This window comes from Triturus cristatus, chromosome 11 (assembly GCF_964204655.1).
Source record: "Triturus cristatus chromosome 11, aTriCri1.1, whole genome shotgun sequence".
In the NCBI taxonomy this organism is placed as follows: Eukaryota; Metazoa; Chordata; class Amphibia; order Caudata; family Salamandridae; genus Triturus; species Triturus cristatus.
Window position 1 is genome coordinate 6,025,482 of NC_140594.1, and position 19,850 is coordinate 6,045,331.

Consider the following 19,850-nt stretch of genomic DNA (forward strand, 5'->3'; position numbering starts at 1 on the left):
CTTTCGTGGTTGGGTAGGATTGCGGCGGTCAAAAGGACCATCCTTCCACAGATTCTCTATTTCTTCCGCACTATACCTCTCCGTCCACCGGTGGGATGGATCCGAACGACACAGTCAGACCTGGCCCGGTTTATCTGGAACGGGAAGAAACCGCGGATGCGACGGGCGCTGGGGGTTTTGGCTCCGGAAGCGGGCGGATTGGGAATCCCAGATCTGGGACTCTACTTTCAAGCAGCTCAGCTGAGATATCTAGTGGAGTGGAGTAGATGGGAATCCGAGAAACATTGGCTATTCCAAGATCAGGCGGTGGCTGCGCGACCTTTACAGGATATTCCTTTCTTACGCAAGGCGCTCCGGCCGCCTAACCTATATGCCTCCTATATTACGCGGGTCCCTCTGGAGGTATGGGACGCCACTAATCTCACACACGAACTCACATCGTTCCCGTCCCCGCTTACCCCGCTGCTAGGCAATCCCGATTTCTCCCCAGAACTAGCAGAGGCCGCCTTTGCGAGCTGGAACGCAGCGGGCTGTCGGTCCCTGTGTCATGTTTGCGGAGCGGAAGGGGTGAACTCGTTCGTTCATATGCAGAGAGATTTGGGGGCTGCCAGAGACAGAGAGGTTACGGTATATGCAAGTGAGACACTGGGCGTTCCAGCCACGGGTCCGCTTGGGGGCAGAGAGGCGCCTCCTCCCTTACGAGCGATGGCTTATCACACGCACATCAGACAAACACCTAGTTTCAGATCTTTATAAACAGTTGCAGATTAAACACAAACACACATATAACTCGAACAGGCTCAGATGGGAACGAGAGCTGGGAAGAACACTGACACATAAAGAATGGGAGGGCATCTACTACAGGGCACGACACTCGGCATATCACATGGGGCTCACGGAGACTCTCACGAAAGTAGTGACATATTGGTATTATACACCGGAGCGCTTACATGCGATGGACCACTGTCGGGAGGCGACATGCTGGAGGGGTTGTGGTCAATTGGGTAGTCTGACGCACATATTGTGGGATTGCACACACCTCCAATCTTATTGGAAGCGGGTGTTGGATGAAGTGGATAAGCACTTCGAGACAGAGATACCGCGCTTCCCCGCTTATGTGATCTTGGGCCTACCCAACCCTCTGACATACCCATTACGCTCACGCAGAGGCAGATTGGTAGCCATCGCGCTAGGTTCTGCTATACAAAATATACTTGCGCACTGGCTCACACCTCAACTACCGACCTTCGTGGGTTGGCTCCACCGATTGTGGTATGTCCTGGGTATGGAAAAGCTAGCGCTAACCATGGCAGGGGAGGGGGACAGATGCGGGGAGCTATGGCAGCCCTTTTTATCACTCTTAGCCTCAGAGTTTAGGGAGGTCACATGTCCCCGATATTTAAGATTGTTACGTATTACAGGGACTCCAGATGGAGACGGACATTAAAACTGGCGGGGCCTTGGGCAAGATGTAGAGTCCGGGAGGGGGGGATGGGGTTCGGGGGACGGAAGGGGGGTTGAGTTATTTGGGGGGGCTTTTACTGGGAAGGGTGGGTTTCTATTTGAAAGTTGTGTTGGAGTAAATGATTATTCGGCTAAAGCACACATAGGTTCACAGAAGAATGACAATGACCCAGATGGTAGTTCTATCATTGTAAGGGGTACTTGGGTTTCACCGCATGTTCTTTGAGCTGATGTTCTTTGAGCTGATTTTCAATTAAAAAAAAAATAATTACACCATAAATAAAAACATATCTAAATATGTTAAAAATTAAAATACAAATATATTTAATATTACACATGATAAAAAACATATTATAATGTTAAATGCATATGACAAATACCTACTAATTTTCGAACAAATAAAGATTTTTAATTAGAAATTAATTAGGATCAAAAATGTACTTTTTTTATTTCGAACCCACAACTAAATTTCATAAAAGATTTACTTGCATAATTAACATAAATATTTACCAATTAACGAAACATTATTAATTACAAAAACAAATTAAAACTCATAAAAATTAATAAACTTCCCACACGTTACCCCTATAATTCCCTCAAAGCACTTGTAAAATTAAACTAAAAAAATTAATTACACAATTAAAAATTATTTTCAATTAATAAAACTAATAATATATCAAAATAATTATAAAGTAAATAAAATAATTTACTCCCCACCCTTTACCGCTAAAAAAGAAAAACCCACACTAAAAAATATAAACTACTACCCTAATTAAATCTCACTTAATTAATTAACATTGAGGATCAACCAATGGTTAATTAATTAAACATAAATTACTTCCCACACTTTACCCTTATAAACCCCTTAACCCACATCTAAAATTAATTACACAATTCAATAATTAATTTTCAATCAATTAATTAATATAAATTAACAACAAATTATTAATTAATCAAAAACAAATTACTTCCCACACTTTACCCCTATTAACCTCACAACCTAAACCTAAGAAAATTACACAATCACCATAATTAATTATCAATTAATTAACAACCAATTAATAATGAATTTCAAATAAATTACTTCCCACAATGAACACTATAAAATCTAAATTGAACACATAAAAAAATTATTATTAATTTATTATAATTAAATTACTTCCCCTATAAACCCCAAACCGGCTGAGGAACTAAAAAAAGTAAAATTTAATTAGAATAAAATTGACACCTACTAAAATTGCAACACATATATTAAAAAACATAAACAATACTTATACAAAAAACATATATCACAAACATTTAAAATATAAACTAAAATATAAAACACGAATTAAAATATCGATATTTTCAACAACTATATTTTTGCAAAGGATATTAATGATTTCTATATTTTTCTAAACGATCTTTCTTACCTCCAAGTCGATATTCTTGACCACTATATTCTTGCTGTCAATACTTCTGAATCACAATATTTCCAATTCGATATTCTGTCTGAACACCGAATTAGAGATCTATTGATGGAGGTTGTGTGCTGAGGTATTAGCGCCCGTGGATGTCGGTGGAGGGGTTTTGCTGAGGGCGGTGGTGAGCTGTTCTTCTATGACCTTCTTTCAACTTCTGCAGCCCAGGTGTGCTGTGCGGTCCTTGTGTACAGTCCAGGTGTGCTGTGCGGTCCTTGTGTACAGTCCAGTTGCACTGTGCAGTCCTTGTGTACAGTCCAGGTGCGCTGTGCGGTCCTTGTGTACAGTCGAGGTGCGCTGTGCGGTCATTGTGTACAGTACAGGTGCACTGTGCGGTCCTTGTGTACAGTCCAGTTGCACTGTGCAGTCCTTGTGTACAGTCCAGGTGCACTGTGCGGTCCTTGTGTACAGTACAGGTGCACTGTGCGGTCCTTGTGTACAGTCCAGGTGCACTGAGCAGTCATTGTGTACAGTCCAGGTGCACTGTGCGATCCTTGTGTACAGTACAGGTGCACTGTGCAGTCCTTGTGTAGTCTAGGTGCGCTGTGTGGCCATTTGTACAGTCCAGGTGCACTGTGAGGTCATTGTGTACAGTCTAGGTGCGCTGTGCGGTCCTTGTGTACAGTCCAGATGTGCTGTGCGGTCATTGTGTGCAGTCTAGGTGCACTGTGCGGTCCTTGTGTACAGTCCAGGTGCGCTGTGCGGTCATTGTGGACAGTCCAGGTGCACTGTGCGGTCATTGTGTACAGTCCAGGTGCACTGTGCGGTTATTGTGTACAGTCCAGGTGCACTGTGCGGTCCTTGTGTACAGTACAGGTGCACTGTGCGGTCTTTGTGTACAGTCTAGGTGTGCTGTGTGGCCATTTGTACAGTCCAGGTGCGCTGTGAGGTAATTGTGTACAGTCCAGGTGCACTGTGCGGTCCTTGTGTACAGTCTAGGTGCAATGTGTGGTCCTTGTGTACAGTCCAGGTGCGCTGTGTGGTCATTGTGTACAGCCCAGGTGCGCTGTGCGGTCCTTGTGTACAGTCCAGGTGCGCTGTGTGGTCATTGTGTACAGTCCAGGTGCGCTGTGCGGTCCTTGTGTACAGTCCAGGTGTGCTGTACGGTCATTGTGTGCAGTCCAGGTGCACCGTGCGGTCATTGTGTACAGTCCAGGTGCACTCTGCGGTCCTTGTGTACAGTACAGGTGCACTGTGCGGTCCTTGTGTACAGTCTAGGTGTGCTGTGTGGCCATTTGTACAGTCCAGGTGCGCTGTGAGGTAATTGTGTACAGTCCAGGTGGACTGTGAGGTCATTGTGTACAGTCTAGGTGTGCTGTGTGGCCATTTGTACGGTCCAGGTGCGCTGTGAGGTAATTGTGTACAGTACAGGTGCACTGTGTGGTCCTTGTGTACAGTCCAGGTGCGCTGTGCGGTCATTATGTACAGTCCAGGTGCACTGTGAGGTCCTTGAGTACAGTACAGGTGCACTGTGAGGTCAGTGTGTACAGTCTAGGTGCGCTGTATTGTCATTGTGTACAGTCCAGGTGCGCTGTATGGTCATTTTGTACAGTCCAGGTGCGCTGTATGGTCATTTTGTACAGTCCAGGTGTGCTGTGCGGTCCTTGTGTACAGTTCAGGTGCACTGTGCGGTCATTGTAAATGTAAATGTGCAGGTGCGCTGTGCGGTCATTGTGTAGAGTCCAGGTGCACTGTGCGGTCCTTGTGTACAGTCCAGGTTCACTGTGCGCTCATTGTGTATAGTCCAGGAGCACTGTGTGGTCATTGTGAACAGTCCAGGTGCACTGTGCGGTCCTTGTGTACAGTACAGGTGACTGTGCGGTCCTTGTGTACAGTCTAAGTGCGCTGTGTGGCCATTTGTACAGTCCAGGTGCACTGTGAAGTCACTGTGTACAGTCTAGGTGCACTGTGCGGTCCTTGTGTACATTCCAGGTGCGCTGTGCGGTCATTGTGTACCGTCCAGGTGAGCTGTGTGGTCCTTGTGTACAGTCCAGGTGCGTTGTGCGGTCATTGTGTACAGTCCAGGTGCGCTGTGTGGTCATTGTGTACAGTCCGGGTGCGCTGTGCGGTCATTGTGTATAGCCCAGGTGCGCTGTGTGGTCATTGTGTACAGTCTAGGTGCGCTGTGCAGTCATTGTGTACAGTTCAGGTGCGCTGTGCGGTCATTGTGTACAGTCCAGGTGCGCTGTGGGGTCATTGTGTACAGTCTAGGTGCGCTGTGTGGTCCTTGTGTACAGTCCAGGTGCACTGTGCGGTCATTGTATACAGTCCTGGTGCACTGTGAGGTCCTTGTATACAGTCCTGGTGCACTGTGAGGTCATTGTGTACAGTCCAGGTGCGCTGTGTGGTCATTGTGTACAGTCTAGGTGCGCTGTGTGGTCCTTGTGTACAGTCCAGGTGCACTGTGCGGTCATTGTGTACAGCCCAGGTGCGCTGAGCGGTCATTGTGTACAGTCTAGGTGCGCTGTGCGGTCATTGTGTACAGTCCTGGTGCACTGTGAGGTCATTGTGTACAGTCCAAGTGCACTGTGAGGTCCTTGTATACAGTCCTGGTGCACTGTGAGTTCATTGTGTACATTCCAGGTGCGCTGTGTGGTCATTGTGTACAGTCTAGGTGCGCTGTGTGGTCCTTGTATACAGTCCAGGTGCGCTGTGCGGTCATTGTGTATTGTCCAGGAGCACTGTGCGGTCATTGTGAACAGTCCAGGTGCACTGTGCAGTCCTTGTGTACAGTCTAAGTGCACTGTGGGGTCATTGTGTACAGTCCAGGTGCGCTGTGCGGTCCTTGTGTACAGTCCAGGTGTGCTGTACGGTCATTGTGTGCAGTCCAGGTGCACCGTGCGGTCATTGTGTACAGTCCAGGAGCACTGTGCGGTCCTTGTGAACAGTCCAGGTGCACTGTGCGGTCCTTGTGTACAGGTAGTTAGCCAACCACCATTACCGGTTGTCTCGGGGGACCCTGTTTCATCTGTCACGTGACCACAATAGGTAGAACAGGGACCTGTAGAACCGACTCCCTAAACTGCGCAGCACTCTAGCACTTGTCAAGGAAGGAGACAAGGGGCGCATTTCTCCTGCTTGTGCCATGCACCTGATTGTTATCAATACTGGTGTCACGGATCAGCTCCTGGCACGTGTTTCGCTCATTGACAGAACACAGCAGGCGCTGGGTGTTGCCTTTTCTGCAGTCTAGCGCTGAGAGGTCAGTCCGTCCTTCACTATATGTTGTCAGCCTGGTCTGCGCTCCTGGCTTTTCATGATGTAGCAACGCTGCAAAGTCAACACAAATAGTATTTCATGGAAGTGACGTGTGGTGACTGCATGGAAATGGACGGCGTTCCCTTCAGAGAGCGGAAATGGAACCAGAGGAGAATCTGCTGTGATCAAATATGGCGGATAAGATTTCTGCAGGATGTTGTAGCATGTACAGAGGCATGTCAGACATATCTGGAAATTCCCCGGTGCATACCCATGTATTCTACCAGGAGTCATGCTTCACAGAAGTACACACACACCGACAACCAACCACACACACAAACATATTCACTCCAAGTAACTACACTTCCCCATTCATGAAACAATCACACCCAAGAAAACACATCAAAAATAAGAGGTCACCGAAAAGATATCGGAGCTGAAGATTCGTCTCTGACGGTTCCTTGGTTATCCAGGTGCTTCGGGGGCTTTTATACTTCTAACTGAATGTTTTACGCCCTTTACGCATGCAAGCTTTTTTACCATCTCATATTGGGCTGCGCAGGGGTATGCCCCCTTTTTAAAAACAAACAAAGGTGGTTAGAATGTCGGGCTTTATTATCTAGTGTTCTACTAACATTTAAAAAATACTCAACAGCACAGCAATGTTCCAAGAACTTAGGGGCTCATTAGGTCCGCCCACCATACTTGCGGTGGTTGGGACCGCCCGCCAGTCATGCGGCGGTCCCACCACTGGAATTACAATGCGCCCGGCAGGATGGCGGGTGATTCCTGGGGATTCAACATTGTGGCCGGTGCTGCTGGCTGCAGCACCGTTCGCAATGTCAATATGCCATGTCGTGCATTTCCCTGCACTACCTGCCACTTAGGGCTGGGAAATGTTGGGGGGTACCATGGGTACCCCCTCAGTGCACCCCACAACACAGAAGGGGCCCGCAATGGCCCCCGAATCCAACCCCCGCCAGCCTTTCCATGGCAGTTCCAGCTCCATGGAAAGGCTGGCTGACGCCAGCATTGTGCCTGCTAGGCACCGCCACCATTTCCCTGGTCCTATCCACTTCGCCAGGCAATCGTAACTATTGCCTGTGGCGGGCGGTCTTTGCGCCCGCCACCCTTGCGGAATGATTCCCCCCGCCATCCTAATGTGGCGGTGGGAAATAGGCAATTAGATGGTGGGGGGCCCGCCACCGCATGGCTGGCGGTGGCGAGCCTCCCGCCATCCTTATGAGCCCTTAAATTGTTTCTTATGCATTCCATCAGGACCGTTGCTTTTTATCTAATCACTAACAGAAAGCTCCCCCCCTGCTAGCATTCCCTTTGCATGAATCCTCAGATGGTTCTATGCAGCTTGAACATGTTAATGCAGTGCACCTTCAATCACATATTTTATTCTTGCCACATCCTGTGGGCTAAGAATGGTGTTGCACATCCTTCTTTTCAAAACCAAAACGGTTCTACAGTGAGGGCAGATCTGTCCTGTGTCTGTCCCTGTGCCCCCCTGTTAGAGGTCAGTTTAACCTCTCTACAGGCTAACTTCACTCCGGATGGTATTTGGCTGTCGCATTGTGTTCCTTTATAAAATATTCAGTCTTCCTGGACTCTAATAGAAAACGATCACTGGTTACCAAAAACAGGGAGATCCATCTATCTTTTGGAACATTAATCCCATAAAGCCAATTACCTTCTTTAAATCCTTTTTGTGGTAGATCGCATTCCTGTCCATTGGGAGAAGTGATTCACCAGCGCTACCATATATCTTAGAAATCGTCCAGAAACAAGGAAATGGCTCCATCAGTGGCAATAACTTAAATATCACCCATGTAAAAACCTTGTCCAGCTGCTTCTAAAGAAGTGTGGACAACTGCTCTGTAACTGAACTCAACTACTCAGTTCCTTTAGCAGAATGTTCTGTTTGATCGATAAACGCCTGTCTGAGATCTTCGTTAGTTCCGAAGATGCTTCTTAATGGTCTCGCTCATTGATGTCTTTGATGCTATCTCTGAAAATCTCAACTCCAGATCAAACTTCCTAAGTCGAATAAACTTTGCTCACGTCGATGATCCCCTCCAAATGTTAAAACATGATATTGCAGAAGCACAATACTTTTTTCTCCTTCTAAGAAAGAATCCATAATTCTCTTGAAACCCACTGCTCGGGAAGCTAATTTGATCAGCATGGAAGTGAACACAAAGAGCCCTTCTGAGGTGATGAACGCTGGCGCACATCTGGATCACTCTTTCAATTCCACTTGATCGTAGCAAAAAAAAAGATTTTGCATTTCCTATAGTGGCAACATCTCCCCCACGTTAGAAACTACACCTCCAAAATGCTCTTCTTGTTCACCTCTCTTAAATCAATAAATAGTCTAAATTTACCAGCTGCCTTCCTTGCAACTGCAATGACGACATCCATTCTGATTGTTATGTTGATTTGTCTAGTGCGGCTAATCACCCGGTAGCGTATCCAGGCACTGGAGCAGAGACGTAGGCAGGGTCAGACTGGCCTACAGGGCAATCAGGCAGTGCCTATGGGCTGGTCTGACAGATCACTGTGTGTGCCAGTATCTTAGAAGTTGTGGGCCAGTTTTATGGCTAGGTGGCCTGTTTTTTACTGTTCATTTCCCTGATATTACAATTTTTTTGCTATAAGCTTCACCAATGAGGGACACTTTTATTTTGATGGCCGGGCCTATTTATGTCCTAATCCGACCCTGAAGGGGATGTGGGTTGGCCCCAGGCATTAGTCGAAGAGCCAGGTCATCAAGTTTTTGTAGCGTTCAGTAAATGAGGAGGAGGTTCTGATGTGTTGCGGAAGATCGTTCCCGGTCCTTTGTGCAATGGAGGAGACTGCTAGACCTCCCGTTCTTTGTGGGAGGTGCAAGTGGGAGAGAGGCTGAGTGCAGGTGTCTGGGTGATTGGTGGAAGTAAAGGCGGCTGTAAAGGTATGCAGGTCCAAAGTTGTGCAGTTTTTTGTATGCGTGCGTGAGGAGTCTGAATTTTTAACATTTGTATATGCGGAGCCAGTGGAGCTCTCTGAGATGTGGTGTGATATGGGTGCCTCGTTGTTTGGAGTCGGTGGAGGAGATGATTGTAGATTCCAGCGTAGAGTGTGTTGTCATAGTCTAGTCTGCTTGCGATGATGGCTTGCTTGATGGTGCCTCTGTTATTCCAGGCCAGCAACTTGCAGCTCGTGCGGAGCATGCAGAGTCTATGGAAGCAGGAGGAGCAGACTGCGTTGACCTGTGCTGTCATGTCGTGCTTGTTGTCTAGAATGAGTCCCAGGTTTCTTGCATGTTTGGTTGCTGTGGGATTGGCTTTGACCTCTGATGGTTACCAGGTGGAGTCTCAGGGAAACTTCTTGTTCCAGAAGATCTGCACTGCCATCATGTCATAGTTGAGTGTCAGGCACTTTGCTCCCATCCAGTCTGCTGTGCTAATCATGCACTTGGAGGAGTTGGTTCTGGTGATGGTGGACTTGTTGCTCAAAGATACGGTGAGTTGGGTGTCATCGGCGTCGGATAGGATGGAGATGCTTAGTGATCTGACGATGTTAGAGAGCGGTGTCATGTAGAGGTTGAACATAGTTGGGCGGAGCAATGAACCCGGGAGAGCTCCACAGGTCAGATTCTTGAGTTCCGGTGTGTAGGGTGGTAGTCGAGCTCAGTGTGTTCTTCCCATGCGAAAGGAGAAAATTCAGTTATGGGCCAGTCCGTGGATGTCTTTGTTGTGCAATCTTCTGACGAGGCGGTGCTGGAAGACTGTATCGAAAGAAGCAGTGATGTCGAGTAGGATGAGGGCTGTGGTTTCTCCTTGGTCCTATATTGTGCGGAGGTCATCAGTGGCCACAATGAGCGCTGTTTCTGTGCTGTGGTTTCTCCAAAAACCTGACTGAGAGTGGTCGAGTAGGTCGTGGAGTTAGAGGTGGTGGTTGAGTTGTTTGTTGATGGCCTTTTCTAGCACTTTGGCTGGGAATGGAAGCAAAGAGATGGGTTGGACTTTGCTCAGATCTGTGGGGTCAGCGAAGGTTTTATGTGGAGAGCTCTGACTGCAGCCTGTTTCCAGTCTTTTGGGAGGGTGGCGTATTTGATGGAGGTGTTGCTGATGTAAGTGAGATGTTGCTGATCAGTGGTCCTCCCATGTTGTGGATGTGGTGGGGTATGGGTCCTCAGAGTGAACTGTTTAGATGATTGCTGTAGTGCCTCTTCAGTGAGTGCTTTCCATATGGTCAGGTGTTTGTCTTGGTGGATGGTGATCATCTTGGTTATGAGGCTTTTGGGGTCAAATTGTTCTTCGAAGTTGCTGTAGATTTTTTTATTTTGCTGTGGAAGAAGTTACAGAACTTTGCATAATATACAATGAATGTTTGATTTTACCTGATATCAATCAACATCTTTATTTGCTTATATTTGTTGTTAGTTTTGTATTTCGCTTTGCTTCAGGTGAAACTTCACGGGTGGCACCTGTATACATATTATGTCCTCAGAAATGTAGGATACGCCAAACTTCCCATTTTCTTTATTTCGTGCAGCGTGGTGCTGTCTCTGTAGTTTTTCGAGGGCTGTCATCATCTTTCATAAAATAAGGCAAAAAGCTCTGATGCTCTTGTGGGATCAGATTTAACTCTTCAAAGAGAAGTTTGAGAATGAGAAGCTAATCTAAATGCTCCCTATGGGAATGATTGTGTTTCCTGAGTTGTGTGAAGTGCAGATTTCTAAGCCCTGAAGTGTAACTCAGCTGTGTCTCTAAGGAAGTGAATGGAGGTAAACATTTCAATTGTTGATGTACTGGAAGACTGACCACTTGCTCTTGTCTCTTTGGCAGTGACGGAGAGCCGAGGCCTGATGGATGGCTTGCAGAGGTTTTCGTCCTTGCCCGTATATCTACCATCAACATGTGGAATCCTCAATGCAGACGCGTCCTTCTTCCTGAAGGAGACCAACCAGGATGTCACGCGGAACTCCAGCCTGCAGGCAAGAGTGGAATCCATCTATATCTACAAAGCCAGGACGCTGCCAGCATTAAACGCCAGTTATGGACCCTACTGGGTAGAACAAGCTCTCCCACAGGAGCTCATGTTGCCTTCAAACGCGTTCAGTTCCAGCAATGAGTTCACCTTTAACTGGAAGTTGAAGTCACGTATCATTGAAAGCGCAGTGTACTCCAGCAGAGCCACGGTCCAGGCTTTGTTCTACATCGCGGGCAGGGGCTGGGAGGACCACCCCATGGAGATACTGCCCTGTGTGAGGGTGGTGGCTTCGCTGGAGACCAGAGAAGTGGCGGCCAGCTGTAGATTGAAAGGCGATCTGGGATTGTGTGTGGCCGAGCTGCAGCTCTTTCCTGGTCTCTTCGACTCCCCCTTTTCGCTGTCGGATGACCAGCAGCCAACGCTCCCACCAGAGGGGCTCCCGGTGGACCTCTACCACTTCATGTATGCAGCCGATGGCGGTGGTGATTGCTCGGCCCAAGAAGGACAGTGGCAGAACAACCTGCGTCCGGGCCACAGCGAGGGGCCGACTCTGTTCCCAATGGAGAGGATTGATAGTGTGGTTGTGTACCCCAACCAGGGTCCACTCAAGATGTCGGCTCTGACCCAGGACCCCAACATTGTGATCCATGTGCCAACCAATCCTGTGCGAGAAGGGGAGACAGTGACATTCCACGTGTCCTCAACCGGTGACCTGAGTGTGGATCAATTCACAATAAGGTAATCGATTTCAAGCTCCTTTCCCTACTTTCAAAAACATGAAATGTATTAGATCGATTTCTTCAATATTGATTTGTAAGGAATTGTCTCGACTGGCTATTGTGCAACTGAAAGAATTCAACACTTCAATTAGTGTTCTTTGTTCCTTTTAACAAAATCTTTTCAGCTAATATCCTTCCGTTGTAGTGCTATGAGGGGGTTGAGTTTTAATATCCCTCTAAGAGGCCGCAGTGGGGCCCTATCAAGCTGGTTTAGAGATCACACTTCAATGCAAGTCTTGGGTAGGGTGGGGTAGGTTTCCAGCTGCTGGACCCTGGGGTGGGGTCCAGGCGGGTGAAACAAGCTCCGTCTCTGGGCCGCCCTTCCCACCAGATGGAGTCAGTGCTCACTCTCCAAGGAGGCGTTGGGGAGGTCCAGCGAGTCCTGATAGCATCCATTCCTCAGGAGGGAGCCATACAGAGCCTACAAAGGACACCATCCAAGACCAGCATAGAAAGGCCTGCCCTGCCCTTTAAAGAGGCTGCAGACCACATCCTAACTCAGGTTCCGCCTGTGGTGACAACGACCCTCAGATACCCTACCCTCACCTACCCTACCCTCACCTACCCCACCCTCACCTCACCTACCGTACCCTCACCTCACCTACCCTACCCGCACCTACCCTACCCTCACCTATCCTACCCTCACCTACCCTACCCTCATCTACCCTACGCTCACCTACCCTACTCTACCCTACCCTCACCTACCCTACCCTCACCTACCCTACCCTCACCTACCCTACCCTCACCTACCCCACCCTCACCTACCCTACCCTCACCTCACCTACCGTACCCTCACCTACCCCACCCTCACCTACCCTACCCTCACCTACCCTACCCTCACCTACCCTACCCTCACCTACCCCACCCTCACCTACCCTACCCTCACCTACCCTACCCTCACCTACCCTACCCTCACCTACCCCACCCTCACCTACCCTACCCTCACCTACCCCACCCTCACCTACCCTACCCTCACCTACCCTACCCTCACCTACCCTACCCTCACCTACCCCACCCTCACCTACCCTACCCTCACCTACCCTACCCTCACCTATCCTACCCTCATCTACCCTACCCTCACCTACCCTACCCTACCCTCACCTACCCTACCCTACCCTACCCTCACCTACCCCACCCTCACCTACCCTACCCTCACCTACCCTACCCTCACCTACCCTACCCTCACCTATCCTACCCTCATCTACCCTACGCTCACCTACTCTACTCTACCCTACCCTCACCTACCCTACCCTCACCTACCCCACCCTCAACTCACCTACCGTACCCTCACCTACCCTACCCTCACCTACCCTACCCTCACCTACCCTACGCTCACCTACTCTACTCTACCCTACCCTACCCTCACCTACCCCACCCTCACCTACCCTACCCTCACCTACCCTACCCTACCCTCACCTACCCCACCCTCACCTACCCTACCCTACCCTCACCTACCCTACCCTCATCTGCCCTACCCTCACCTACCCTACCCTACCCTCACCTACCCTACCCTTACCTACCCTACCCTCATCTCCCCTACGCTTACCTACCCTACTCTACCCTACCCTCACCTACCCTACCCTCACCTACCCTACCCTCCCCTCACCTATCCTACCCTCATCTACCCTACGCTCACCTACTCTACTCTACCCTACCCTCACCTACTCTACCCTCACCTACCCTACCCTACTCTACCCTCACCTACCCTACCCTCACCTACCCTACCCTCACCTACACTACCCTCACCTACCCTACCCTCCCCTCACCTATCCTACCCTCATCTACCCTACGCTCACCTACTCTACTCTACCCTACCCTCACCTACTCTACCCTACCCTACTCTACCCTCACCTACCCTACCCTACCCTACTCTACCCTCACCTACCCTACCCTACCCTACCCTCACCTACCCTACCCTCACCTACCCTGTCCTACCCTACCCTCACATACCCTACCCTGTCCTACCCTACCCTCTCATGCCCTTCCCTTCTCAGCATCCTCGCCGCTTCTGCCTTGAGACACCTTTTCTAAGTCTCGGTGGTGAGAGAGGTTTCAGGGGAACATAAGGCCATGGCCAGGTTAGCTTGTGTTGTGTTCCTTTCTGAGCGGTATGACAGAAATAAAAAATATCCGTAAGGTGAACAAGCTGCAATACAGCTGATGAGGGGGCACCGGACGTCCCTAGTTCTGGATGATAGTGGAAGGCACTGGAGATCCCTATTTCCCGCCGGATGTGAGGTCACCGGAGCTCCCTATTACTGGCCGGATGTGGGGGCACCCGATATCCCCAGTTCTGGCCGGATGTGGAAGGCACCTGAGCTCCCTAGTTCCGGCCGGATGTGGGGACACCAGAGCTCCCTAGTTCCAGCCGGATGTGGGGGCACCAGAGCTCCCTAGTTCTGGCCGGATGTGGGAGCACCGGAGATCCCTAGTTCTGGCCGGATGTGGGGACACCAGAGCTCCCTAGTTCCAGCCGGATGTGGGGGCACCAGAGCTCCCTAGTTCTGGCCGGATGTGGGGGCACCAGAGCTCCCTAGTTCCAGCCGGATATGGTGGCACCAGAGCTCTCTAGTTCTGGACGGATGTGGGAGCACCGGAAATCCCTAGTTCTGGCCAGATGTGGGGGCACCTGAGCTCCCTAGTTTGGCAGAATATGGATCACCGAAGCTCTCTAGTTCTGGCCGAGTCTGGAAGGCACCAGAGCTTCCTAGTTCTGGCCCAATGTGGGGGCCACAGAGCTCCCCAGTTCTGGCCAGATGTGGGGGCACCGGACCTCCCTAGATATGGCCAGATGTGGGGGCACTGGAGCTCCCTAGTTCTGGCTGAATGTGTAAAGGACCGGAGCTCCCTAGTTCCGGCCGGATGTGGAGGCACCAGAGCTCCCTAGTTCTGGTCAGATGTGGGGGCACCAGAGCTTCGTAGTTCCTAGTTCTGGCTGGATGTGTAAGGGATCGGAGCTCCCTAGTTCTGGCCGGATGTGGAGGCACCAGAGCTCCGTAGTTCTGGCCAGATGTGGGGGCACCAGAGCTCCGTAGTTCTGGCCAGATGTGGGGGCACCAGAGCGCCCTAGTTCCTAGTTCTGGCTGGATGTGTAAGGGGTCGGAGCTCCCTAGTTCTGGCCGGATGTGGAGTCACCAGAGCTCCGTAGTTCTGGCCAGATGTGGGGGCACCAGAGCTCCGTAGTTCTGGTCGGATGTGGGAGCACCAGAGCTCCCCAGTTCTGGCCAGATATGTGGGCACCGAAGCGTCCTAGTTCTTGCCAGATGTGGGGGCACCTGAGCTACCCAGCTCTGGTGCCAGAGACCTCAATTCGAAACCTTTCGAGACATAGGGACATCACCCCAGTGGTTCCCCCCCCGGGGTCCATGGGCCTCGGGGGTCTTGGACATCTAGTACATATAGAAGATAAATATAAAATTAAAAAGTTTACAATGTTCTGTAAATGTGAAGGAATTTAAAGTTGGAACCTAAAAGTTAAGCTGGTCTCCTTAGCTTTTTTCCTGTGAGCAGCTCAAGTGCAGCAAAGAGTAGCTTGGGGACCTCAATGAAAGCACTGGTGTGCAATGAAAGCACTTGTGTGCGATGAAAGCACTTGTGTGCAATGAAAGCACTTGTGTGCGATGAAAGCACTAGTACGTGATGAAAGCACTAGTACGAAAGCAATAGTGTGCGAGCGACAAAAGCAGGAGTGTGCGATGAGAGCACTAGTGTGCAATGAAAGCACTAGTGCGAGATGAAAGCACTTGTGTGCGATGAAAGCACTAGTGTGCGAGCGACTAAAGCACTAGTGTGAAAGTGACAAAAGCATTAGTGGGCGATGAAAGCACTAGTGTGCGAGCGACAAAAGCAGGAGTGTGCGATGAAAGCACTAGTGCGAGATGAAAGCACTTGTGTGCGATGAAAGCAATAGTGTGCGAGCGACAAAAGCAGGAGTGTGCGATGAGAGCACTAGTGTGCGATGAAAGCACTTGTGTGCAATGAAAGCCCTAGTGCGTGATGAAAGCACTAGTGGACGATGAAAGCACTAGTGTGCGAGCGACTAAAGCACTAGTGTGCGATGAAAGCACTAGTGTGCGAGCGACTAAAGCACTAGTGGGCGATGAAAGCACTAGTGTGCGAGCGACTAAAGCACTAGTGTGCGATGAAAGCACTAGTGTGCACCGGCAAAAAGAGGGCAGACATTAGGAGTTAAAAAGGCAAGAGCCTGTCATATCGCCGTCAGTGATCAGAAATAAAAATGGAGGATGAATCAACAACGAGCAGAGCTTAGAGGCCCCGACTTACATCCGTCGCTTAGAAAATCAACAATTAAGCAAATATTGTTAAAAACTGGGGCAATAAAATGGCAAGTAAAAAACACCCTCAACCGCTAATGTGTTTTATTACATGAATTTTATGACAAACAGATAAAAATATGTTCACCGTTAAATAATAAATTTCAAGATATTGGTTACCATTACCTGCAAGTCAAGATTTATTGTATCATTTTCTTTTAAAACATTTCATACTTGGAGATCAGCTAAAGTTACGCCCGCAACTGATGCTGAAAGTTAAAATCTGGATTTTTTAAATGAAAAATGTCTTGTTTTTTAAAACATTATATACTTGTACAAATGCCTTATTAAAGTGACTAAGGGCCCCATGCATCCACGGTCGCAAACAGGCCGATTCACACCATCTGCCCATTTGCGACCAGTATTTTTGCATTTGTGATGAAATGCAAAAATCGCAATTTAAGGAATCGCAAAATTTGAGATTCCTTAAATTGCGATTCCTTAAATGCAATGCATTAAACAAAAAAAATGCTATTTTGCAAATATGAATCACAAATTACCGCAAATCTAAAGTTGATGGTAATTTGCGATTTCTTTGAAATATGCACTAAAGTGCATGTTTCAAAGTCCCATGTTACACATGGCCTTGGGCATGTGTGTGTGCAACATGTGGATACATTGTAATTTCAGGGGTGCAACAGGGTGTCCTTTTGGCACCCTTGAAATTGCATGCGCAATTTGCGAGTACCTATTGGGTACTCGCAAATTGCGCCTGCAATTCCCATTCATTCCTATGGGCCTCCAGACCCATAGGAATGAATGGGAATCGATCCCTTAGAGTCACAACTAAGGAATGTGTAGGAATCACATTTTTTTTTTCGATTCCTTCATGCATAGGCAATAGCGATTCTTTATTTGCGATTTTTTTAAAATCCCCATTAAAGAATCGCTATTGTCTATTTTGATGCATGTGCACCTAAGTTCTACAGAATAACTTTGATTTGATTTTCTAAATTCATTTTAGCCTCAAATAATGTTATGGAACATATTTCTATTGATCTTTGGCCCCGTTCCTTTTAGGTCTGCCTAGAGGCAGCTGTAGCTGGCTGGGACATTCAGTCTTTGGCTCTTCCAAAAGCAACATGGTGCACATGCATAAAATAGACAATAGCGATTCTTTAATTGCGATATTTAAAGAATCACAATTAAAAAATCGCTATTGCCTATGCATGTATGAATCGCAAAACAAATTGCAAGTCCCAATTAAGGAATTGATTCCCATTCATTCGTATGGGTCTAGAGGCCCATAGGAATGAATGGGAATTGCATGCACAAGTACCCAATAGGTATTACCAAATTGCGCATTCAATTTCAAGGGTGCAACGGTGCCAAAAGGACACCCTGTTGCACCCCTGAAATTGCCATGTGACCACATGTTCCGCACACACATGCCCCAAGGGTATGTGTGTGCGTAACATGGGACTTTGAAAAATGAGTTCATTTTTCAAAGAAGTCGCAAATTACTATCAACTTTAGATTGACGGTAATTTGCGATTCATATTTGTGAAATTGCAATTTTTGTTTCTTTAATGCATTGCATTTAAGGAATCACAATTTGCGATTCTTTAAATTCAATCGTATTTAAGTAATCGCAAATTTTGCGATATTTTAAAAGGCATTTTTTGCATTTGGGATGATGCTTCCCAAATGCAAATATACCGGGCGCAAAAGGGCAGATTCTGCGAATCTGCCCGTTTGAGACCGGTTTTAATGTTGATGCATGTGGCCCATAAGAGGTTCAGGAGGAGGGAGGCTTAGAGGTAGCGCCCTGCAGGGACCGCCTTTCATTTGTTGGCCTTTGTTGGATGGGCTGTTCTACACGGCAGCGGTGTGCGTGGACGGGCACCTTCCTGTTCGCATTAGGTTTTGGTGAAATGGGAAAGTTGAAACTGCGGATGTCCCCGGACTCGTAGCTTGTGATTAAAATCGTGTTTACACCTTGAGGGATTTACTTTATTGGCATGAATATTAAATAGCTATTTTTGGTTTAGCAAGTGTATGCTGTTTGCATGCTCTAGCCCTGCATAAGCAAAGAGTGCAGGTCACTGGTTGCCGCTGGACACTCTTTTGTTTTTTGTTGGTGTCATGATAATGTGTGGGATTCATGGCTCCTTTCATTCACATGGAAAACACATGCAGGCTCGCCACTGCTTTTGAATATTCAAGGGAAGTGCCGGTCTTTTGCCAAAAGTATCTACTATGCAATATTTGCCTTGAAGGTGTTTTAAGTTAACCACTTACATCCCACACCTCAGTTTCTGACTCCTTTGCATACCACTCTTCTCCACACCTTCACTTTGCTAATGCAGCTGGTTTAGCAAAGGGAACCGACTCCCAGCTTTCAATGACTGTAGCCCAACATGTTGCTTTTGTTAGGAGAGTTTCTTTCTAGGACAGCATTGAGACAACACCTGCAAAGTCTATTACCAAGCCTTTCCCTACAAAAAGCCAGCCCTGTTGGTTTTGCCAATGTTTGCTTGAGACAACAGAGCTTTCTCTGGTTCTGGAATTGTTGTAATCACACGCTCATGTACGAGGACATATTTGTTTTTAAGCTTTCGGATTCTGTTGACCTCTTTGAGTGTGGAATCACATTCATTTTTAAATTAATTACTTTCCGTATAATGAGGGCATTGGGGATTTATTTCCCGTTTATGCTCATTTTAAAAATATATTTTGTTTTGGGAACGACTGAAGTTAGTTTTCAAGCAGTCTAAGATAATCAGGTTCACGTTTATGAGAGTATTCGAGGATTTGATTTAAAAAAATGAAAACAGGTTTTGGGAAGTGCAGATGTCCTACTACTAACAAACATTTGTTATTTATGATTCTTTCAAAAATACTTTAATTTTAAGAATGTTTTCTTGAGCACAGGCGGTATTTTTTGCATTACCATTGCACATTTTTGAGTTTTTCATCTCAGTTTTTTTAGAACTTGTTTACTGTTTACTTTGTGTGCAGGAATTACTGTTCTAGATGTGGTGCCCCCTGAGATCTTCTGAGTATGGGCGTTTTGTTGGGGTGATGGTGGTTAATACCTTTATCTAGATAGCGCCAACCTATGTGCATGTAGGCACGAGGCACCATGTGCACAGCAGGGTGAGCACCGCGAGTGAATGACCACTGATAACAGCAATGGTGGCACGAGGAGGTGTCGTGAAGCGCTTTGAAGGGAGCGATAGTCCATTGCTGCACATGCGCCCCAATGGAAGAGCGCTCGAGGTTGGCAGCTGGAGCAGAACCCACCCCGCCTGGACACAGGTCAGATCTCACCTGCTCCCCTAGACCCAAGGGTCACTCTTTGAGCAGTCTGCCCTTGCTCTCACAGGTAGATGACTCCAGCCTGGTGACTCCTGATCTGGTCATGGCTCCAACCCTGGCACTGCATGTGAGGGTGAACCACAAAGCCCACGGTACAAGGCCGCCACCACAGAACTGGTCCACACATTGCTTGCCTCCTGTCCTCACCTCTCCCTATGAGCCCAGTGCCTTATTCACGTCCCAGAGACCCTTGCTCATAGTCTACAAGATGAGGCCTCCTCCCACCCCCCTGAAGTTTTATCCCTCTACCGTCAACTCTAACAATAGTAACCAAGAGCTCTTCCTTAAGGCTCCATCTCTTGTAAAGACAA

General features: G+C 48.0%; 1 protein-coding gene across 1 annotated transcript in view; it reads left to right on the forward strand.

Moving 5' to 3' along the window:
* Positions 1–19,850, forward strand: part of TMEM132B (transmembrane protein 132B) — a 900,530-nt gene that overhangs the window by 329,642 nt on the left and 551,038 nt on the right. The window contains exon 2 of the mRNA XM_085633641.1: positions 10,961–11,843. Coding sequence (XP_085489767.1) covers positions 10,961–11,843 — 883 coding nt within the window. The remainder of the gene's footprint in view (positions 1–10,960; positions 11,844–19,850) is intronic.